Source organism: Pelodiscus sinensis, chromosome 15 (genome assembly GCF_052426305.1).
Source record: "Pelodiscus sinensis isolate ZL-2025 chromosome 15, ASM5242630v1, whole genome shotgun sequence".
NCBI classification, from domain to species: domain Eukaryota; kingdom Metazoa; phylum Chordata; order Testudines; family Trionychidae; genus Pelodiscus; species Pelodiscus sinensis.
In genome coordinates this window covers 6079387-6104480 of record NC_143066.1, presented here as the reverse complement: position 1 = coordinate 6104480, position 25094 = coordinate 6079387, and the positions used below count along the sequence as shown (strand labels likewise).

The 25094-nt window shown below is 45.9% G+C and overlaps 1 protein-coding gene across 1 annotated transcript; it reads right to left on the bottom strand.

Moving 5' to 3' along the window:
- LUC7L (LUC7 like) lies at nucleotides 1-23835 on the bottom strand. The gene is given in 11 exon segments (XM_075899154.2): nucleotides 1-1843; nucleotides 1845-1883; nucleotides 4083-4253; nucleotides 5721-5750; nucleotides 8535-8623; nucleotides 10995-11171; nucleotides 11672-11815; nucleotides 13563-13673; nucleotides 15162-15260; nucleotides 21465-21559; nucleotides 23678-23835. Coding segments are annotated over 11 exon segments (1116 nt in total). The 5' UTR covers nucleotides 23739-23835; the 3' UTR covers nucleotides 1-1743.
- Between the last annotated feature and the right edge of the window lie 1259 nt (nucleotides 23836-25094).

The window sequence follows — 25094 nt, the reverse complement described above, 5'->3', positions numbered from 1 at the left end:
GCCACAAACATAAATCTTTAATGTGAGTAAGACTGGCAAAAGAACAGCATATTGTACTTACATTTTTATACTTAGACCAAAACTCCTCAAGCAGAGGTGCTATAAGAACAAAATGTTCCAACATGATAAACTGCAACATACAGCCAGTCAATGCATGGTGGATTCCTTTCTAACACTCCATTACACTTGTGAGATCAGCTTTAGAGTTATTTGTTATTAGGTCCTTTATGTTCCTAGAAAGGAAATACGCTGGGTCAGGCCCTGCCCTCGGCAACATATACACTTCTGCCACTGACTTCAACAGGAGCTGCAGGTGTAGCTAAACACAAGAGGTGGGTCCAGCATATCAACTGCCAATCTGTGATGTTCACTCATCACAGGTTAATTTATTCTAATGATGACCTTGTAAATAAGAGCCCTGAAAAGCAGGAGCTCACCAACTGTGATACACAGAGATTACAAAGCAATAATTAAAATACATATTAGTTGTAAAACAAAAAAGGAACTAGATTCCCCCAATACCTAAACATGCATCTAGAAGACTAACACATCTAGGACAACTCTGCACCTCTGCAAAAAACAAGAAAACCTCACTCCCCCACAAATCAAAGGAAATCAAAGAATTAAGTGAATTATCAGAGGCTCAGCAAGGGAAAAAATGGCTGGAAAACCCCAAAATTCTGGCCCCACTAATGCATGAGTATTTACAAATACTTTAAGCTTCCACTATGGGAAAATGGTGAGATTTAACTGTTAATTTCAGATACCTGCCTTGCCAAATTAATGGGCAGGCCGAGAAGCCAAAACTGGACAGCAGTGGCTACAGTTACATTGCTTTAGTTCATGATTCTGCACATACTAGCTGATGTTATTCTGTGGGTAATTTCACAATAGCTTAATCCTTGTGGTCACCACTGTGGCTGGCACAGGGAACTGAGAAGTTTCCTCCCTAATTTTAAAATGCATCTAGTTACAGATATTCGACTCTTCCCACACTGTTATAGACCAGGTTCCTTTCGCTTTAGTTGTAAATGCCAAATGAACTCCATTACAGAAAGATCAACCCAGATATTGTTTTTCACTTACCTAGAATAAAAGGCCTGTGTTATCTGAAAATATTATTAAGGATAGGCCCAAATATGTTGGTCATTGTCATGAAGATGAACTGAAGTTGTTCAAGAGGGAAATTATGGGCAAGTTTTATTTGTCCCAAATTAGCTGGAATACTGAGATGTTTCTCAAACACTGGAAATGCAAAGTGAGTTGCTAAGCACTTAAAAAAAAGCAAGACAAATCTTAAGTTACTCTAAATGTGCCCAAACTGAAAGGGAAAATGTGAACTGAGGTAGCACCGGTGCTACTGATGTTCTCAAACTCCAATTGTGCGAAGGGGCAAGTGAATGTTCCGAAAGGGCATAAGTATTACAAATGAGACGGCAGGCTACGTTTCCAACCACAGCACTAGCTCTAACTGCTGCATTCACTGGGTCATGCCAACCAATACATGTGTAAATCACTGACCTGTGCTGAAATCAATTCATCAGATTTATTTATTCCTACTAAAACAAAGTCCTGGTAAACAGTACGGAACTCTGTATCTTTACAAACTCACAGCTATCTGCCCAATAGTAAAAATTCAAAACTACAAAAGATGAGCTGTACTCAGTTAATATAAATGGGAAATTTAGGCTTTGTGTAGAATGTTTATCAGACTATTTACAGTGCAATACAGATCATCTGAGTTCAGATCTCGCCAGCTTCTCTCTCGTCTGATCTCTTGGGACAAGATTTGCCATTTGTGCTCTCATGCCATCTTTCAGAAGAGCTCTTCTCTCTCCTCTCTGTCTCGGGACTTTGCTCTTGAAGACCGGCCTCTAGAGGATCTGAAGTACAAACCAAACCATCACTGTAAAACTTTGCGTCTAAAAACATTTATGAATGCACACTTGATGGCAAAGAGCCATTCCTATCAGGAAACAAAGTACAATGCCTCAGGAGGCAGGTGCTTAGGTCACCGATCAGTCACCCTGTCGCGAACTGAAAGATCAGGTGGTCTCTTGGTGAGTTTTGCCTAACAGTCACCATGACTGTATAAGTCAAGTAACATTTTTTCAACATATGAGCTTTGCATCCTCCCCCTAAATAGCTTGACACTAGAGACTCTTTAGGGTGTTTTCCCCCAAGGTCTGCTGGATGACCTCAAAGGGTGTGTGGCTCCCCTAACTTAGCTCTATTTCTGTGTCTGACAGCACTTTTTGAGATAGCGGCTTTCTGCCTGGAGTGCTCCTTTAACTTAAACGGACTCTCCTCATTGAGCTCAAATGCTTGTGTAGTCTGGACTTTTGGTACTTTGCCTCGAGAAATGTCAGTTTTGCCAGCACCCTCTAATTCAAAACAGAGCTGTAACTTTGGACTCAGGGACCACTGCTAGCACACGCGGTCATAAGATAGCAGGGATTTTCATCAAGGCTTGACTACTTCAGCCTATGCCGAATTAAGTATACTAGCTTCTCAGACCCAACCTTAAGAATCAGCCTTCCAGTAGTGACCTAGGCTGACTGCCAAGAGCCAGATAATCATCATGCACCCTTCAAAAGGTGCTATTCCCCATCAGGTTCTTACACTCCTGGTACCTCAAAAGAGCATGGGAAGCATTTTATTCTAGAGCTCGTAGGGCACAGAAATGTTTCCTCTGCAGCCACCACAGGGTTTTATGTAAATGCAAACAATCTGGAAGGCAAGGCTGAGACACTATTGCAAAGGCTTCCATAAAACCCAGATTCATTACAGCCACCATTTTGCCTTCATCGCCACGTCTGTTCTTCAGCCCCCCACAAGCTGCCAGCCCTGTTTGAGGTAGTGTATCACTGAATCTCTCCCCGCAATGGGGCCTTTTGCCTGTAATTCCATGAGTCTCCAGGTGTTCGGAGAACTCTGCTTTGCTAAGGGGAGAAGTCAGCCCAATGGAACAGTAATTGTCCGACTCTCTCTTTAGAAACGGGAATGCCGCCAGCTGTTTGCCAATCATCCAGCACCTCCCCAGTCCATGAGTTGTCAGAAATACGTGTCACTGGAACAGCAGGTTTGGTACGGCACATGTTTATCCAAGGGGGCTGGTTTGTATACATTCACATTTTCTGAAGGGTTCCCTTACCTGCTCTTTAGCAATAGTTATTACAGGCTCTTCCTCACTTCCTAATTGTCCAAACTTCTTTTCTTTATTTTTCCATGTTCAAGACAGATTTAAAAAAGGACTTTAGTATCTCAGTCATTTGAGAGGCAACATTATTTTCATCCCCCCTCATGTATTTTAACAGACCTACTTTTCTCTGTGTTGCATCTTTCCCTCCCCCTCACATAGCCATAAAACCCCTTTGATGCCTTTTAGTCCCACAGAGTGTGTGGAATGCCCTGTGTGTCACTTGCATTGTACTCAGCTGGGTCCAAGGAGGGGATGTGGTGCTCAACAGCCGCCTCCAAGCTGTTCAGAGCACCATCGGAGCATGCTGAGGCAAAAAACCTGGTGATGTGCGCACAAAAGGATCAGCTTTCAGGCCCCTGGCCTGTGAGCTTACAAGCACTCTGCACCCTTGAGGTGCATACTTTTAGATGCACCCTGATGCCCAATATCCCTTTTAATTTGCTTTTCACAGGCCAAGAGGGAAATTCCAGATTCACCCCAGGAGGGTCTTTGGCTTTTTCCTACAGAGGCATGAGGGAGGGACTGGTTTCCCTAGACACCTCTCTCTATGCTGGGACTCCATTACACAACAACTTGCTCCCCAGCCCCCCCATCTGCAGATAACCATAGGAAAGGGCTTCATAGGCTTGGGAGTTAGTCACAGTTCTCATAGACCAATGATTTTCAACCCGTGCTTTTCTGAGCCTTGGGGGTCTGCAGGCTCTAAGATTTCCAAAGGGTCCATAGCACTCTTCAAAAATGTGTAGAGGTCCACAAACGAAAAAACTTTGAAACTTTAGTTCCTAACTCTAAAGTCAGTCCTGCTCCCCTTATGCCTGTGGGGAAAGGCCATTCCTACCAACGAGTCCCCACAGTGGTGCTGTGTGCAGGGAGTACATACTTGTGTTTTGAACTCCTGTCTCTGGAACCCCGGCGGTGACCTCTGCTGTGGCTGCGTGAGCGGCTCCGATGGCGTCTGTGTCGGTCTCGCTCACGGGACCTGGAGCGGGACTTCCGTCTCTCACGGGAAGTCGATCGTGAGCGCCTTCGCCGCCTGTCCCGAGACCGGGATCTGAGAGAACATACAAGCTGTCTCAAACGCCCAGGTTCCGTACACAAAGACATCACCCTGCCAACGTGGTCACGAGTAACAGAACATCTGACGAGGCGGCAGCAGCCAACTTCAGTTATGTGTCAGTACAGATCCTTCATAAGTAGAAAGCAGCCTAGCCTAGCCCAGCCCAGCCCAGGGAGCGTGCACCATCCTGGCCCAGAGTGTGATCAACAGAACCCAATGCTGGTAAATTCTAAACGGGGAATTAACTAGCAAGCTCCCAACCTCAATGCCCATTCAAGCATAGTCCAGCAATCAGAAATATGATCCACACAAAGGAAAGAGGAGCTGAGGAATTAGTGGCTATAGGGAGAGTCAGAATGTGGAGGAGTCACCAGGCTCTATGCAAGAAGAACAGGTTTACTCGGTGACAGGGACACAGCGTAGCACAGACTTGTTAACACAGGAACAAGAAGCAGGCAATACAATCCAGCTTTGAGAGGGGGGCATAGAGCCCACACCCAGCATCTTCCACTAGCCGAGAGCCACTCACCCCTCGCCCAGCAACTGGGCCCAGCCCTGTCTCCTATTTTGTTCAGATTCCTGGGCAAGGTGTCAGCTGGTTGTTCCCCCCCCCCACCTAGGCTCAGGTTACGAGAGAGCCTGAGCCATTAAGTACAGTGCTAAGATGAGGCAGCATCCCTCTCAGTGAGAGCCACACCCAATATTCCCATCCCCAGCCGGGTGCCAGTGTAGGGCCCGGGGAAACAGAGGCATGCACACAGTTACTGCAGAACAGCACAGGACAGTAGAAATCACATATTACAACAAAGCAAACAGAGCAAACACAATCCTCACTCCGTCACAGGGAGTGCCATGCAAGATCTTTAAACAGACTGAAAATGGACTCTTTCCTATGAAAATGCTGCACTTTACAAAGTGAAGTCGTTTAAATCTGTCCCAAAACAAGCACCAAAGGGCACCAATACACTTCTAAGGAAGGTTAAACAGTAACCAAATGGTTCCTGGTCCAGAGTGCCATTGTGCAGATGCGCCAGGCATATCTGGCATCCATCTGCAGTTGCTGGAATCCCAATGACTTTGTACTTACAAACTGCATTAATGGGACTGCAAAGCTAACACAAACGATACAGACACTCTGCTGCGAACAGGCGTCCCGCGTAGTCACTTGTTAAAATGCTAGAATGAACATGCTGAGAGTAGTCGGCACTCCTCTCAAGTTCCTGCATTCCTCTGCCCACACAGACCACTTTTAGAAACTAGAGAAAGGAAGACCCTCAAAACGCATTGTGACTCTCTCACTTTCATTCAATGAGGGCAGCAAGTGGGTCTGGAGCATCGGGGCAGCTACTGACTATTCCAAGATTTCTGATCACTGTATCTAGGTGCCAAACAACATTAGGTGGGAATGAGCATGTGGACATGCTACATTTGAAGAAGCCTTTGTAAGATGTATACACTCACCTTCTGCGATCTCTATTTCTGGAGCCAGACCTAGAAAGAGGAGAGCAAAGTTGATTTCAGAGAATGAACAACAAAGAAAATTTGTGACATCACTACAGGGTTTTGTAAGATCAGCTATTCTGTAATAGCTGTTTTCAAGGACAGTGCAGCAGACAAAGTAACTCGGCCCCTCAACGGGGACCACCAGTGCAGTGGAAATCAAACGTACATCAATGGCTTGTTCAACTTCAAAAAAAATGCATTGGTCTAACTTGGTTTTAGATGCCTCACAATAATTATATGCAAAGCCAACACACACCATTTGCTGCAGTGTGGAGCATGCATGCTCTTTCTGGTAACAGCGTTTGTCTAACGACATACACCGGTGGGTCGCAAATTGTGGTTATGGACCCCGAAGGGTCTGCAGACCATGCCTAAGGGTCCGTGAAAAACTGTCATTAGTACAGACTAGTGGTTTTGAACCTGGGGTCCACAGTCTACATCTAAAATTTCCAAAGGCATCTGCACCGCCATTAGAAGTTTTTTAGGGATCTGCAAATGAAAAAAGGCTGAAAACCACTGCCTTAGACACATGAAGTAGAGATTTCTTGGGATCATGATTTTTTTTAAAAGCTCCTATAAGGAGCTGCGTAACAGCTTAGACTTAAGTTTACATGTTCATCCTTTAATTGCGCAACAACTCCCTTTTGGCAGTTTAACGTCTATTAACAGAAAATGACATGAAAGCAGTGTTGAATGATGGGGGGGAAATCTTGTTTTAAACGGGCACCATTAAACAATCCCTGGCTAAGAGGACAAAACCCTATGCTAAAGGAGGAACCAAGAGGGCACATTTTATTGAAGCCGGTATGCATCGTAACTCATCCATGAGGAAATGTTATCATTCAATTACAGCACTGAAAGATAAAAAGGGAATTCAGCCAACAGAACAGTAACAAGGTTGGAACTGAACTTGGGAACTAAGCAGATGTAGCACATGCTGAGACGGTGCTGACTTAAGTCAGGCTTAAGAGGCAGATGATACATGAGAAAAAAAAAAAAAAACACAATGTTGTCTCACTCCTGTGATGTAACTCAACTTGACAGATAGAATAGCAGACCCTTGCTATAGACAGGCAATGCTTAACATCATTTCTGGTGCTCCCAACTGTATCTTCAAATAAAACCATCACGCTAGCAGGTATGGAATCTAGTAGTCAGTGCTTTTGAAGGGAACATTATCCGATTCTCTGGAAGAAGCCTGAGCTCTCAGAGGGGTGGGTATGTATGCTTTGTAAGGGTCACAGGGGTGGGTATGTATGCTTTGTAAGGGTCACAGGCTAAGGAAGGGCTGCGGTATTTGCTCGGCAAAGCCATATGGGGAGCCTGCTGGTACCAAGCAAGGTTCTAGGCCAACACTTTAAGCGCTCAGCAGAAGCACTATGGTTCTAGTGTAGAGTCCAACACTCACAGGTGGCACATGAGCAATCCCACACACAAAGGGCCATTAGCCTGTCCCTCCCAACCCTCAAGAACCAGGCTTTTGGAAGAATGTAAGTCAGGAGAAGCTGAGAGGAAGCAGCCTCTGGGGGAACTGAACCAACATAGTAGGATAGTCTGACCAAAGAAACTCCAAGCAGTTTTTCAAGGCAGCCTGGTCAGGTTTGGTGAGTTTCTGGCAGAAACAAGCTCCTCCCTTGAGAGGCTACCCTGGAAAGGACTCTGGCAAGGCATGGGGTGGATCACAGGGATAGGTTACCAGGAGGCAGCTGGACTGTAGGAACCTTGCATTTCTATGGCTGCAGGCCTGGCAATTCAGCATGGCAGCCCCTCTGATCGGTCCGAGGAATTGCACATTGCAGCTGCGTTTCTTAACTGCCACAAAAGCAGGATGATTGAAGCAAGGTCTTTGAGAGCTGACAGCTGTTTGTGGCCACCCAAAGGCAAGGAAAGGACTCTCTGGACCCTATATTGGGGTTCTCGCTGCAGAGACGCATGCAGAAGTGCCCATAGACTGTGGGGCACTTTCACAGAGAATGGGAGACTGCCAGCTGATGGGGCAGGCAGAAGTTGCCAGTTGCCCCCGAGGCTGCCACCTGCCAATAAGCACCATCATGCTGTCCAGGCAGTGCTTAAGCCATCTGGTATTCCTTGGAATACCCTTGTCTGTCAATCATACTGGCGGAAACAGGAACAGAGCATTTCTGGGTCAAATGACAAGGAGACAGTAGTGTACGTTGGTTCACCCGCCCAAGGCATTTCTATCCATTTTGAAAAGGAGGCGACAAAGAACCACCCACAGCTGAAAGCCACCAAGAAGAGCAAGCACCCTCTGGGATTTCTCTTGCTGTGCCCCAAAAGGTAAGTCAAAAGCACCTCACTGGAAAGGTACGAAAGGCTGCTGAATAAGCGAAGATGCCTGCTAGCTGTTCACTGCCTGGACATCTTTGCTCAACAATTAGTGCTACATCTTAACCTGTCCATCCATAGAACAGGTGCATGGTGGGAGCAGAGACAACTGCACCACGTCAGTATTTTAGGAAGGACAGAGACTGGGCTGTAGTTGAAAACGTGCATTGAGACTTGGTTTCTTCAGCAGGGGATAAGAAAAGGCCTGAAAGTCCGGAGGAGCCTCTCGTTTTCATCAATGCAGCTGAAGATTCAAATCATATCTAGTGTGTTTTCATCAAATGCACTGCTAGGAGCTCACAATATAGTGCCAGGAATGAGCCAGACATGGCTTCAACATAATTATTCCCCACTGTCCATGCCTCAGCAGATTTCTTTCAGCCCATGACAGCAATGCTTTGGAAAGGCTCGCTGGCTTTCACTCACCGTCTGCCCATTCTCTCCTCTCTCTCTCGCTCTTCTCTCCGCCTCAACCGATCTTGGTTTCTTCTCTCCTGTTTTTCTGCCACCATTTTCTAAGTTGAGAAAGAATTCACTGGCTATGTTAGACACACAAAGGAGCAAACTAAGGGCAGGGGAGAGGGGGGAGAACCTTGTAGTTAGAAGCAAAACACAATAATTCAAAAGATTTGTGAGACATTTGCTTTTCCCAACACATCCTATGTCTCTTTAGTGGCCTGAAAAGGATTCAGACTCCCAGGCCAAATGGAACCATTATGATCCATATGTCTGACCACCTGCATAAAATTCAACCCACAGCACTTGCCCAAAATTATTTCCTTTGTATTAGAACCCAGCTTTAAAAAAAATAAATCTGATCTTGATTTTAAAAGGGCTAGTAATGGAGACTCCTCCACAATCCTCGGTATGCCTTATTTCCAGTCTGGCTTCATCTAACTTCAAATTCCACCCACTATATCTTGTCAGACTTCTGTCAGCTGGACTAAAGAGCCAATTAAGAAATATATAGACTGGGATCAAATGACCCTCTTCCTCTCCCCTATGTTATGCAAAACAGACTCCAGGAGGTCAATGTATCACGCCAGAGGCATGCTTTCTACTCTTCTAATCATTCTCATGGCTCTACTTTGAACCCTTTCCAACTCAACAACTTTCTTGCACCGTGGACACTACAACTGGAGACACACACTCAGCCAGAGTCAGACCAGTTCAAATTTAGAGGTAATACCACCTCTACTCCTTTGAGATATCCCTGTTTATGTAGCCCAGGATCACAGTAGCCCTTCTGGCCATAGCATTGCATTGGGAGCTCATGTTCAGATGATTACCTACCATGAGTCACATTTTTGCAGAATGTCTGCTTCCCAGGATAGAATCCCCTCCATCTGTAGCTATGTTTTATTCCTGGATACTCGCATTTACATTTAGCCACATTCAAATGCATTCTGTTCTCTTGTACTCAGCTTAACAAATGATCCAGATCATTCTGGATCAGTGACCTGTCCACCTCATTATTTACAACTCTCCCAGCTGTGGTGTCATCTGCAATCGGTGTGTGATTGTGTGTTTTCTTTCAGGTCACTGATCAATGTTAAATAGCACAGAGCAGGGGTAATCAATGATTGTGTGTCAAGGTCCAGATCCAGACTTCAGAAAAAATGCAAGATAAGTTTCAGGTTTTGTTCAGAAGCATCCGGCAGTTCGCATTTGGCTCTCAGGCCGTCTGTTGACTACCCCGGCATAGAGCCAAAAACCAATGCCTGTGATACCCCTCTAGAAACACACCTGTCCAATGAGCTTCCTCATGCACAATTTCACTCAAACCTTGTTAATTTAGCACTTGAGTGTTTTTAATCAAAAGGTGTTGCATGGCATCATGTCAGATAACTTGCAGAAGTCTGAGCATATTACTACATCAACACAATTACCTTTATCAAACAAACCTGTAATCTCATAAGACATCAAGTTGGTTTGACAGGATCTAATTTCCATAAACCCATGCTGACTGGCATGAATGATATCCTCCTCCTCTAATTCTTAATTAATCAAGTCTTTATCACCTTGCCAGGGATCAATATCAGACTAACAAGCTTATAATTACTCTTGCCATCCTGTTTATGCTTCTTAAATATTGAGGGCATAAAGAACTGCTTGTGAGAAGAGACAAAGGCCAGGGAGCAGAACACAGATGGTACGGACTTTGTTAGAGTTAACAGGTGAAAAGCAACTGCTTCGTTACTTGCCACCCCTTTATTCAAAGTCCCATGTTTCCCCTGTAGTATTGCTAACGTATACCAGTACACGGAAGCGACTGTGGCACCTTATAGACTAACAGATGTATTGGAGCATAAGCTTTTGTGGGCAAAGACCCACTTCGTCAGATGCAGGTAGTAGAAATGTCCAGAGGCAGGTATAAATATGCAGGCCAGAATAAGGCCAGAGATAATGAGGTTAATTCAGTCAGGCAGGGTGAGGCCCACTTCTAGCAGCTGATCTGACCTCCGATGGCCTCTCACCTGTCGGCCAGTGTGCTCTAAAATACTAAAAACCAAAATGTGTCTCATTTTTAAAAGAATTGCTGCTTACAGCCCACTCTAGGGACTTCAATTCAGAACACCCCAAGAGCTCCGTTTGCACACGGCGGAAGCCAGCCTAGTGTCATTCTTTGCCCTGCCCCTCTATGGGTACAATTTCAATCTCGCAACATTGCAGGGCAGAACCAGAAGCGAGGTTAGGCAAACCTCTACCTGAAGTTTCATCGATCTTGAATTCAGAGCAGCTCAGAACAAAGACTGGGTAGAGTTTCCATACAAGCCAAAGACAGAGGGTTACAAAACAAATTAAATGAATGAGCAGGCGCAGGAGAGATGTCCAGCTTCTGCTGGCCAAGACAGCAGGATGGGGTTTAAAATATAACTGGATTACCCTCAACTGGTCCAACTTTTCACGGATCTGAATGAAGCCCAAGTGTAATTTGCCTCCAAAGTGATCAGCGAGACGCCGGTCATTGTCATGGAGACCAAGGTACGCTGAACAGACCTCGCAGACGCGCAGCTTCTGCTGCTGGAAACTAGATGCAGGCATGGAATTGCGGTATTCTTCCTGCGGAGAGGCAGAGATGGCTCAAAGCCAGGGGAAACCACCATCACACACACACACGCCACCCTCAAAGAGCATGGAGTGGGAGTCTTACACAGCAATCTCATTCTCTACATTTGAACCACTTCTCACACTACAGTGAAATCCGTATGAGAAATTATTATTGCTGTGCAATCTTTTGCTTTAAAAAAAGACCTAAAAAACCCACGTGCAAATAAGAACACAGGAATTGCCAGGCTGAATCAGACCAATGGCCCATCTGGCCCAGTATCCGTGCTCTGATCCTGGCTAGTACCAGCTGCTTCAAAGAAAGAAACCTGGCAGCAGGCATTGTTAGACAGATGAAAGCTTACAGAGAACATTTCATCTTTTTGCTCTGAGCCAATCCCTTGCTAACCCACTGTGCAGATGGAGCTGGGAAGCTCCCCAGCTGGGTACTATGTGCTCTGCTTAATAATTCAGTTCACCGTTACATAAAACATAGGAAGTGTTGATTGGCAAACCTCTGCTTCTTTCTTCTTTGCTCGGACCTTCTCCACTTCCATCAGGATCTTTTGGGATTCATCCACATTTCCTTCAGCCCCCAGCTGCTCAGCTTTAGCCAGCAGTTTGCCTATGTCTTCATTCAGCTCGTGAACTTTTTCTGCCTAAAGAGAGGAGTTTGTTTTTAGTAAGACAAAGAACCTTGTAAAGCTTGTGGGATTTGCACCAGTGAATTCTTTATGAACACTTATAGATAAGCCACTCCACCACCATCATGCCCCAGGGCTGGCTCCAATCGCCAGCAGTCCACCCCAGCGAGGGAGAGAAAACTGTTCTTTGCTTGCAGGCCCCACATCGGATCCCTTGTTGTTCCTGCCTGCCTCTCACCGCTATCAGGATCTTTAAACAACGGCTGGAACTTCCCTCAGGCCCACTCCCCTGCGTGAATGGCAGCTCCCTCGGGGGGACTCCCTCCCTTGCATTGTAACACCACAGTCTGAAGTTGTAACTAACGGGTTGGAATAAATAATTACACAGGAAAGGGTCTCAACATCCAGGTCTTTAAACTAGCCCGGCAAGTTTCACTGACATTTTATCTGAACCTGGAACTGGTTTGAATGCACCTCACGCCACTAGCAGCAGAGCAAGCTTACATTACCTTCCGCCTCAGCATTCATGCAGGCCGGCTAACAGAATAGTGCCAGCTGGCAGAACTTTTACTTTTAGAACACAAAGTCCTTTGTCACGCTCCAGTATGATCTACATCACCTACTCAATCCGTTCGCCCTTTCAGTATGCTGTGCTATCATTAACCTTTATAGTGAGCGCGTTCCCCATCGCCACAGGAATCACCTGTATCTCAAATTCAACTGTAATGATTCAAATACCGTTAACACAGGTTAGTCTCTCTAGTGGTCTAGCCTCACTGGAGCTGAGGCCTATCTGCAACCTATCAGGAAAGCCACGGAATGTCGACATGGAGATGGAACGCTTTAGAGGACTCAGTATGCAGAAGCAGCAGCTGCAGGCAGCATCCTTATTATTTTATCTTGGCCCCAGCTAAAGATGATACATCAATATCTACAGTGAATGACAAAGTTTTCCATCAAGTCCTACAGCTGCTTGCAAGATTCCAAGTCAGAGTAACCAGCTGGTTACAAGTTTAAGGAGCACTGGATTTGTGCTCAAGAGCTCAGGGAACATACACAACTGGCTTCCAAGTTGAACTGCTACAGCAAATGTCCTCCCAAGAATCATAAGTGGTGTGGGGGGAATAATAGTAATGAAAAATCAGGGTCATTAATAGGGATGGGGCTGTCGGACCTTGGTTGGCACTTGGGAGGTCGCCAGCAGGCCAAGATCTCAGGACATCTGCAGCCCGTATAAAGGTCTCATGCTTTGTTAACATCCAGCACTTGTATTTAGAGACTCGGCATTGCTCAAGTCCTTAACTCAACTTTTGTTTTGCTGCATTTAAATCATTGCTCCGGGATGGGGTGGAGAAGAGAGGTTCAGTCTGCAGGCTGTCCCCAGGAGACAGGACTACCTGAGCCCCCTCTCACTGCAGCAGGTTGAGGCCAGGTGCAAAGCACCTCTCCATGGCACTTCACACGTCTCCCAGCTGGAGCAGGTTCAGGTTCATCCGCCCCTTGCGCTCCCCAGTCAGACTGAGGAATGGAGCAAACCCCCAGACAAAGGGGAGCAGCCAGCAGTGTTCCTGTACGAATGGGACAGGGGAGCTGCAGCCTCCCCCCATCCTCCCTAAAGGGCACCTGATACAAAGGCAGCAGTGCAGGGGGAGGGAAGCCCCCACCCCACGGATAAATGTGCAACTGCTGAAAATTGTAACATCCCTGCTGTGGCTGGCTTGTTAGAAATCCCATTTTAACCTGCTGAACTGAAGAGCGATACCTTTGCAGACACTTCAGCACTGATCTCCTCCTGAGTTTCAGCCAGGCGTTTCTTAGCCAGCTCAGTTCTCCGGTCACACTCTGCGATAAAGGACTCCAGGTGATCCATAGCCTGCGTGTTCAAACAAGAACTGTCACTACAGGTGGTTTTCGCTGGGCTCTGGCTCGCTCACAACTGAGAACTAGCCCGGGATATTCCTTTACAAATCACAACGCACTAGTTCCCTTTTATACCTGAGTGGATGTAAGGCAACATTTGCAACCTGGGATCAGATGGCCCACTGGCCTGATTCAGGATGGCAATTCCTGTGTGTCTCATGCTAGCAGCACCCACACTGGGGACCACACAGTTCTAAAAGGATGGGGGAGATCTGCCTGTTTTTTCCCTTTCATTAGTTTGTCTTGGGAAGTAGTGGCACAGGTGGGGTTTTACCTACTGCCCCACAAAGGAGGCTGTGATATAAACACCCCTGTATTTTTTTTTTTTAAATTCAGAGTGCCGCTTACTCCTCTAAGGGGCCAAGATCTGGTATTTTCTTAGGCTGGGTACATACAACCACTTAGTGTGGTAGAACTTAAGTAAATAAGGCGAGCTCTCCTCTGCTGGCTCAGAGCATCTGCACTAGCAGTGCTGCACTGGTGCAGCTGCATGCACTGCTGTAAGCTCTGTAGAGTAGCCATAGCCCTCGTGCGAGGGCAGAGAGGTCGGATGCAAAAGCAATGGTAACTAGGAGACCAGGATATCAGTGATCTCAAAAGGGGGGAGGAGAATGGCAGGGGGCCAGGTAATTAATGAGATGGTTGAGAAGACAAATTTACAGGTTGAGCTAGAAAAAACACTGAGCTAATAAAAGAGCAGAAGGCAGAGTCAGTTGAAAGAGCAGTGGGAAGGGTTCTGTGATTTCAATAGAAATTAAATTAGGGCAGAGACAACAGAATCAAATGACTGACTTTCAGGATACAGAGATGAGGCAAACTCAGAGTCAGCTGCTTGTCTGCTTCGAGAAGGGAATTTCACTCACCGCACCCACCTCTCAGGTAAGTAACTACAACAGAGTCACTGCACCTTATTTTCAACATTGCCCACATCTAGGAGAATGAAGGCTGCCCTGTCTAGGTTGACCAGGTCTCTGCATTCTGAGAGCTAGCAGGGGATTCGTGCCTGGAACACCACTACCCAGACACACAGGAGCAGCCAGGCTGGGAGAGTTAGCATTGCTTTTTACCTTCGAGCAGCTCCAATGCACAAAATCAATGCCGAAGCACAGGCTGGCAAAGGTACGACTAGACAGAGCAGGTTTCTAATGTGAGAACTGACCCATTGAAGCCCATCAGAGCATTTTTCCAGACTCACTGAGGGCAGCTGCAGTTCTGAGCAGACAAGGAATACAGCCTGTTTCCGTTTTGTTTGCAGGTTTTGCAAATGACAATTCAATCTTAACTTTTTAATTCAGCATCATGCTGACATGGGGAAAGGGACTACAAATTAGAAAACAGTAAACAGATTAGCAGAAATGTCAGGTCGACTCTGCCGCTCAGTCTGATGTTAAGAAATTACACAGGGTTATTTAGAGACAAACAACAAAATCACAATACTTACATCCAGCTCAAAAAATAGGTCCCTCTCTTTACTTGCAATCTCATAATCTGCTCTCAGTGCCAAGTCATGGATCTTTGTACATTCTCCCAGGTCCATGCGCTGTGGGAAAATAAAGAGGTCAACATAAGAACTCTCTACGGCTGCACCAAGTTCTGATATTTAGCTACTGGCAGTTGTGCAAATGCTCTTTTCAGGTATCACGCTCTTAAAGGTGATTTCGAAACTGATTTTCTTTCTTGATTTACCAACATGAGAAGTGGCCACAAGCGATGTGTTTGGCTGAATTATTCTGCTGTGTGCTTCTGAAGGAGCACTATTTTGACTAAATGCAAACAAAATGTGGCTTCATAGAGTCAGGAAGGATGGACTAGTTCTCTGACTCCTAACATTAAAGGGTAACAAGAAAAATGCATTTACATGGGAGTAACGGAGAAAGTATCCAAGGAAGCAGGTACAGCCTCCGCTGCTGCTTCCTGGTTAAGAGTAATTCAAAGGTTCATCTAGCCCAATACCCCGTCTGCTGATAGTGGCCAATACCAGATGCCTCAGAGGGAGGGATCACAACAGGTAATCATCACATAATCCCTCCCATCACCCACCTCCAGAGAAACAGAGGCTAGGGACACCATTCCTACCTATCCTGGCGAATAGCCATTGATGGACCTAACCTCCACGAATCTATCTAGCTCTTTTTTGAACCCTATTAAAGTTAAGAAACCAACTAAGAGTTGAAAAAGCAGGAAACTTGTTTTCCTCTTCTAATCTATGAATAAAAACTGGGTGAGAGGGTGAGATCTACTAGTTCTAAAATATTAAAGGACATGATGACCAGGAACAATAAGGTGAATTCTCTAATTCCTTAGTTTATCAAAATATGTTTGGCATTTAAATATTTTTCTTATGTATCCAGCATATTTAAAGGTAGTTTTAGCCAATAAAAACCTAAAATGTTATCTGTGTGTGTTTTAATGGCATTTGAATCCAAATAGAGCTCAACGGTAAAAAAAAAAATTAGTCTAATAAATAAGAAACCCATTATTCACCATTTTCCAACATAACAAATAATATAAAAAATACAAAGAATAAATTTAAGCCAAGTTGTACAGCTGCTTAAAGGTGTATCCATATGGTACACCCTCCTGGTAAGCAAAAAGGAAGCACAAAATGTAGTGAGTGTAAGGCTATGTTTAGTTGAATCAACATATGTTAATAGTTACCAACCAACAGAATCAACCTTTCTTTAGGAAAATAACTAAAAAAATAAAAACAAAAAAGTAAAGTATGTCATTTAAAACTAATCTGACTAACAAAAGGCTAAGTAGGACTGCCTCCTTGCCATAAAGGGCTTCGGTTACTTCCACCATCTGCTCCCAATTTTTAAATCTATTGCCATAGTTAACCAAAAAATTAAGGAGCTCTCAGGTTTTAATTAAAATATTTACAGTTGATCCCTCCAGTTTCTTCCCTGCATTTATCAGCATCTACTGGCAAGCACTTGGATCGGTTTTTTTAAAATAGAAAAAAAAGTTTATTTATTATCTGGAGAGCTCCAGAGCCAATGGTCCAGCCCATGTAAGAGTGGAGAGCACATTCCAACATAGCCTGCAGAGTCATGCTGCAGAGGTGTTTATGTATCTGTACACCCTGTTGAGAGGCTAAACAGACTAAGATTAAAACTACATATCGCTAAATTAATTAGTTAGTAACTGAGGAAAACACCCAGAGAAGTACCTACAAAGGTCTGATCTAAAGGAAACAATCCTGTAGCTGCAGTTTGTTTCTATTAGGCACATGAGAGTCTGCTAGCAGAACAGGTATAGAGGAGGAGGAGGACTGAAAATTTCAGAAGGAAGCAAGCACATGAACATCAAAGACAGACTGGAAAGAGATGGAATATTTTTTAAATGAATGCCTGTGACATCAGCACATTAGTTTCTTCACAATGAAACAACTGTTCTAATTGACTTGTCATTGATGCCATTTACTCTTGGCTTGAGCTGTCAAATGGAGACATGGCTGTAGTCTTCAAATACAGCCACCATTTAAAAGTGAACATTTCGATTAAGCCTCCAGAAAGAGCTCTGAAGGGCTAACAAGATGTGAAGATCATGTCCAGCCCATTTTCTTTGGGGAATCTAGAATGGCTTCTAGTCAGTTTATGGCACTTGCAGCTTTCTGCAATATCAGAAGAGCGAGTATCCTTTCACCCCTCCCATTTGGTGGAGCCATTCTATCAGAATTCCTTCCCAACACCAGCCAAAGGAATTCCACAAGACAAGGAGGTCCAGTCAGAACCTAGAACCATCTTCACCTGAAAACAAGGCCCAACAACTTTCTTTTGCAAGCAGAGCTAACACTTCTCTGACTGGAAACGTAAGCTCTGAGGTACAAGTCCTCACTTTCAAGAGGTTCCCCAGTTCCTCTACACTCTACCCTTCTGTCTCCAGATCTCACGAAAAACAACGCACCTCTCAACCCCCCCCCCCCCCCCCGGGGCAATCACTCCACTTTCAATAAGAAGCGAAGCCTTAATTTCTCTTCCACATTTTCTATGGTATTCTAGATGTCTGAAGGCTTTCGTGGGGCACTTGGCATCAGCACGGCAAGCTGATTTCCCAGGAGAACACCGGTCCTTCTGATCAAGAAAATGCCCCAGAATTGTTCATTTTTCATAGACCTTAACCAGCCGATCTTCATGCGCCAATATTTCCCCATCATTAAACAGTTCTATGCTAGGAGAGATGACCACTGTCAATTACAGGCAATGGCCTCTGGACTACCATCTGTTCCATGATGGTCTATGCAACTGATGTCTCAATCTGGCTACAAAATGACTAACAGGGAACAGAGATTTACTTCCTCCCCACACTTGTTACCCTAGGATCTGGATGGCTGACAAGTGTTTCTAAGGAGCAAGATCTTCCTTAGGTTCAGTAACTCCCATCAAAAGAATTCTTCATCACTAAGAGTATTTTTCAAAACTAACTTGTCTGATGTGACTTGCCCAAGGAAAAAAGACACTTCCCCAGAGTCTACATTGGTCACATTCCCCCCACCCCAACATATTCAATATAGTCCTATGATAACACGCAAACATTTGCACATATAATACAATGAACGCCTAAAATAAGTGTGCTTAATTCAATAAGCTTTACTTAATTCAATATGATATTGCAGGAAGTTGCCATATTTGTCACAAGTGCCAAAAAAGCCTACAGTTGATCCTACTCAAAATCATGGTCTAGGAGTCCTACAATCTAAGGATTAAACACTGAAGCTTTTCTGTGTTAGCACCAAAAATGCCAACTCCAGCCCCCACATAATAAAAGGAAAGGCTATGAATAGCTACTGCATTTTAAGCAGCCTCACTTGACAATAGTAATATTAAATGGCTGGTTTTATAATAATTTTACTGTCAGAAAGCAAGGCTACAGAGAGATTTCAGGTACTTGAATTCATCTCCAGCATGCTGCAGTCTAGCTCGTGTGGCAATGACTGAAAACATGCTGCATTTTCTTTTGAAGGTATATCCCAGATTACTGTATTTCAGCAACCTCTCATGGCATCCACTTTACATAATGATTTTTTTCATCTTTCCTCAGCCACCCCAAATTAACAGACTTTTGAATACATAAATCTCTTTAGCATCATAAAAATTCCACAGCCTCGTTTTTCTCCTACAAAATACATTTGAAGTGAACACCCAGATCTTTCCCCAAGAGAGGAGGCAGAAACTAGAAAAGCTAGGAAACACGACTGGGTTCCTCTTTTCATCTGCAGATCAAACAACATCTACTTTGACACATTATCACGCTATTTAGTCAAACTAGTCCTAGGGACAAAATTAGAGTGAACTACAAATTGCCATTCATACTTTAATATATTCCCCATCAAAACAAAGTTTCTCCCTGGAGAGTTCATGAGGACAGGCCCATATATGGTAAGACTGGAAAGATGGGGAAGATGAGGATTAAATTAGATAGAAGAAAAACAAGGTTTTTAAAAACCATCTTAGAGTTCCAAAGCTGTGCTTTGATCAGTCTGCTAAGGACAGAGGCTGGGCTAAAAAGGGCAGTGATCTTGTGTCTCATTTAAGAGTCATACATTGCAAAACCAGAAGGAACCATGGTAGACACCTAATAGAGGCCAGAGAATTGCCCCACAATAATCCTAGAGCAGATCTTTTACAAAACCATATAAGCTCGATTTAAAACCTGCCTGTAATGGAGAATCCAAATTGTTTCATTGATTAATTACACTTGCTGTTGAAAAACGTATGCCTTATTTCCAGTTTGAATAATCTAGCTTCAACTTCTAGCCATAGGATCGTGTTAGACCTCTCTCAGCTAGACTGAAAAATCCACTGTCAAACATTCATTCCCCCATGTAGACACTTATAGATTGTGATCGTCACCTCAACCTTTTTTTTGTTAAACTCGAGGAGCTCAATCTATTTAGCTTATCACTACAAGACATGTTTTTAATCTTTTACTCAGTCTCGTGGTTCTTTTCTGAACCCTCTCCAGTTTATCAACACGCTTCTTGAATTATGGATAGCAAAACTGGACACAGCATTCCAGCTGCGGTTGCACTGTTGCTAAGACTACTCGATACATTCCTATTTCAGGTATCTATAGATCTCATTAGCATTTTTGGCTGCAGTGTCACACTGGGAATTGGTGGTTAGCTGATTATCTACCATGACCAGTGTACCCTGTAAGCTGAGCACTTGCGCAGCACTAGGAGAGATTCAGGTGCCGACCAACACAACTGGCAGCACGTTTCTACTAGTGGTGCACATCCAAGCATGCATTGGTGCAAGTAAAAAAAATATTCCACAAATGGATGGAAAAAAATTAGATGGAACATTGACCATGACACCCAAATCTTTTTCAGATCCTGCTCCTTAGGAGAGTCCTTCAGCCTACAGTCACCAGATTTTTGTTCCTAGATGGATACGTTATATTTAGCCATACTGAAACACATTGTTGGCATGCACTGAACCTCCCAAGTGATCCAGATGGCTCTATCCATGACCTGTGGTCCTCATTATTTACTACTCCTCCAATTTGTGGGTCATCTGCAAACTTCAGTGATGGTGGTTTTATGTATTCTTCTGGGTCAGAGGTAAGAGTGTTAAATCAGGGCCAAGAACCAATCCCTGTGGGATCCCACTAGAAACACATCTATTCAGTGATGATTCCCTAATTACGAGAGACTCATCAGTTAGCCAGATTTTCATTCATTCAATGTTTGACATGTTAATTTTGTGGCTTTTTAGGTTTTTAAATCAAAATATCATACGGTACCAAACCAAATGCCTCTCAGAAGTCAAGTATATTACATGAATGTTAATACCTTTATCAACCAAAGTACTACATTAGATTGACAGGATCTATTTTCCATAAACCCTAGTTCATTGACATTAATTATGTTCATATAATTCTTTATTAAACAAGTCCCCTTTAAAAAGTTTCAGAGGCACCAAGTATCTCAAATCGGCAAGACTGTTCTATTTTAGCATCCGTTACAGGATTACTAAAACCCTTCACTTTTGACCACTTCCACATCATTCTACAGACTTTTTCAACAGCGATATGCACGCGTCACAGCTAGTCATACTGAAATTCTTGCACTAGTACATTTTGGGATTTGCAGAGACAGTTGATCTTTCCTAACTTTGGCATCTCCTATGAGTATATATAGACACAAGGATGTGATCTGAACTTCCACTAGGGATGTTAAAACGCATTTAAGTAAACGTGCAACTGCTGAAATTTTCTGTGGTTACATACGGGGAGGGAGAGGGGAGAAAGAGGTCCAGCATTTTAGTTAGCTGGATGTCCACTTATCATGGAGGTGGCCAAGTTTCCCACAGTCCCATAAGCTTATTTACAGTCCTGACTCTCAATGTTCTGTGCTGCTACTGATCTCTAATTTACCCCGAAATGTTTTCTAAGAGCCTAGCAAGCAGTAGCTAACGCCACTAAGCGCAAGCATGATTTTTAGGGTTTATCTACTTATTTCCTTGTGCCAATTCAGTAAAATTGTTTACAAACTCTAACATTTTATTATGAAGAGAGCTAATCAGCCTTGGCTAGGCATAGGCTTATGTAGGGCATATCAGTAGAGTCATACATTATTAAGCAACATTGCAAGCATTGTTCCATTTATTTGCCAGAGCGAAATAAAAATAAAAAGAGACCCACTGGCTACTACATTGATCTCCCCTGGTCCGGCACCTGTCAGGCCCCGAGGGTGTCAGCCTAGAGAGGTTCAACCTGTACCAAGATAGACACTTACTGTTCCTGCCAGGATATCATGAGGGCAGCAGTCCAGGAGATGGCTCTTGCAGACACGATCATCTGTAAACTTCACCCTTTGCCTGGTTTCATCTCCTGAAATTCATGTGTGGGTTTAAATAAGAAAACATTAGAATGCTGATATAGCATGATGGTGCTGGTATGATCATTTCGCCTCAATATGCAGATTAAAAATACTTCATGTTCCTGTTCCCCAAGATTGTTTGGAAAAACTTAGAGAATAAATTATTCTTGAACTTTTATAATTGGCAACAGAAATATGAATGTTGCATTTACATAATCAGTTCACCACACATTAAATATGGTGCCCACGGTCTGTTACCTATGCAAAGAGACAACATAGGCAAGAAAAAAAAAAGGCAGCCTGGCTAATAGCCATGACAATTTTCTTACTTTCTTTTTTAAGTATACAAAAGCTAGGGGCAGAAGATATTGAAACCCATGCTATCAGAGGGCCATGAATCACAAAACAGGGCTGTGCCTGGCGATTTCTACAGGCAACTGCTATTTACAAATCCAATAAGCTAATGCATCAGTCCTTTTGACTTGGACAGCCAAATATGCAGTGTGCTTTCCGAGGCCATATGAGGAATGAAGCTTTTTAAGTGCTGACCTGGAGCACAAAACATGTACTTCCCACCCCACCTCCCCACCCTCAGAAAACATTTTACACTTGGGAGCCACTTAAACAAGACAATATCAGAAAAGCAAAAAAAAAAAAAAAAAAAAAAGAAACTAAGTTAGTCAATACACACTGCGAGCTCCAACACATACTATACCCTTCTGCATTCTTCAAGACCTCAGCTGCAGAATTTTATGCCCACTGTTGAAAAGTTTTAAAGGAAAAGTTTTCTTGCCCACACCTGCAGTAAGGAAGTCAGGGGAATGATACATAAAAGTAAAGGCAAAGTGGCAATGGTATGTGACAATTTTATAGCCAATCTGTGTATATGACACAGGTATGTGTAATACTAAAGTATGAATATAGTTTAGGATTTGCAATGCATCCAGGATTAATGTAGTGTCTATTGAAAATGGTTCTCTCTCTCTCTCTCTCTCTCTCTCGTTCTTTCTTTCTAAGCTACACTCTTAAAATTACTTGTGAAAAAAAGCAAACACTTTTTTTGTTATAACAGCTTTAAAAATTGGTTGTGACTCACGGCTCGATGAACATGAGGCTTTTCTGCAACTCCCTTGCAGATTGATGTAGGCAGGCAAAGATACACTGAACCTTTATAAATAAAATAGAGGGGCCACAATTGTTCAGTTTGTATGAAATAAAAATATGGGAAGCAATTCAAAAGCAACTCAATACACAAAGAAAGAAAAGGCACTTATTCACTTACGAAACAAAGTGCAAAGTACCAGGACAGCCCTGCTAATGTGCCAGAATGAATTTAAATATTCAGTAGCTCAGTAGAAAAGAAAATACAAACCATAGCAGGAAAATGTTTTGCAAAGGATGCAACATTCCTGTCCTTGGCAACCGATATGAGCTTCAGTGTTTCTGTACAAACCTACCTAACATGCTTCTGTGTGTAAAGCTTATGGCTGGAAAGTCGCTCCAGATAAATATTAAGTCAGGAACATCAGACTTTCAGCTCACCTTGCAGTGCAGCAGCAGGGGCACTCAAGGCTGGCTTTAGGGGAGGCTTAGGCTGCCTGTGTTACAGAACCGCATGCTCAGCTGAGGTTTCCAGAGTCCCAGAGAAAGGCTGCACGGGCTAGACCTAGCCTAGTCTGGTGAGTTACTCTGCTCCACGCTCGCAGACCCAGCTCCCTGGGATAACGAGTCCGCCAGGTCCCGCACGTGGGCGCTCAGGTTGACACAAACAGAGACGAGCGCGCGAGCTGCAGGCGGCGGGGGAGACACCGGGTCTGACGCGGGCCCGAGCGGGCAGCCGCCGCCCCAGCGGCCCGGGCAGAGCGCGCGGCCCAGGGGCTGGGGCGCCTCGGCGAAGCCTCCGGTGCCGGATACGGAGCCGCCCGCGGGCTCGGGACGGGAGCGAGCGAAGATCGGGCCCGCGAGCCGGACTCGGGCCCGGGCCGGGAGGGGGGAGAAGCGGCCCCGCGCCCCGGGATCGGGCCCCGCCCAGGGCCGTGGCTGGCGCCCGGGCCCGGGCCCAGCGCGGCCGGTGCCGGCCCCCAGCCAGGCCGCGGCGCTTCCGGCAGGCCCCGCCCGCCCCTACTCACCGTCCCGGGCCGTGCCCATGAGCTGGTCCAGCAGCGCCCGCATCTGGGCCTGGGCCGACATGGCGGGCGGCGCGCGGCTCCTCGCGGCGGGCGGGCGGGGGGCGCAGGCAACGGCTCCGGCCGAGTCGGGGCGCGACAGCAGCGCGCGGCACGCTGGGCGGAAACAGCCCCGCCCGCCCGCGCAAGGCCTCCTGGGAGGTGTAGTCCTGCCCGCCGGGCTGCTGGGGGCGGGGCCTGTCACCCCCCACAAGCCAGGGGCGCCACAGCCAATGCCCGGCCCCTCCTTCCACCGGCCCGCCAGGGCCCTGGGCGCTGCCCCCCCAGCACCAGGGCCCCCCATCTCCCCCCCCCAGCGTCTCCTCTGCCCCCCCCAGCACCAGGGCCCCCATCTCCCCCCCCCCTCTCCCCAGCGTCTCCTCTGGCCCCCCCCAGCACCAGGGCCCCCCTCTCCCCCCCAGCACCAGGGCCCCCCATCTTCCCCCCAGCGTCTCCTCTGCCCCCCCAGCACCAGGGCCCCCATCTTCCTCCTCCCCAGCCCCCCCATCCCCTCTGCCCCCCCCCAGCACCAGGGCCCCCCTCTCCCGCCCCCCCCCAGCACCAGGGCCCCCCTCTCCCCCCCAGCGTCTCCTCTGCCTTCCCCCCTCGAGCCCCCAATGCCCTTACCCTCTCCTCTCCCAGCATCACCCTGTCCCCCCTCTCACTGACACCTCCCCTCCTACCCTTTTCCTCATTGTCCGCACTTGGCCTCCTGGCATTTGTCTCTCCTCTACCCTGTCCCTTGGTGCCTTCCCCGTTCTTCCCCCTCCACACAAGCCCCTTCCTCTCCCACCCCTTCCCTGCCCTCCCCTACCTTCTGCCTTCCACTTTGTGGGGCCGGAGTCTGCGCTCCGGCCCCAGAAGTCCCCGGACTCTGAACCAGGAGCTAGGCCGCACGGCGCAATGCCACGCTAAGCAGTTTTAATACCCGGGCCATGATGTCACATCACGCCCGGGTGTCTCCCGCTCACCTGTAAACGCCAGCAGCAGCAGCGCACACCGGCAAGGGGGAGCCCACTGAACGCTGCGCACAGCAGGGACAATCCGGGGCCAGGGGTGCACGGGGGAGGGGGGCGGAGCTGGCAGGTAGGGGCTGGGGCCCGCTCCAGGCAGGGCCAGGGGAGAGACCCAGCTCCAAATATTGCTGGAACATGGGCACCACAAGCCCATATAACTCACCGCCCATGGTCCCACTTGATTGTAACCCCTCAGACCGATTTATGAACACCAGCGTGGAACTGCACTGGGAAACTTCAGGATGCCTGCGGTTTTCACCAGTCAGAAGTCTACACTTGTAGAGAGGTTAGGAGACTGTTCCTACCCAAGTGACGTTGTCATAAGAAGCATGGCTGTCCCCACTGATACTTGGGGGATCCTGTGT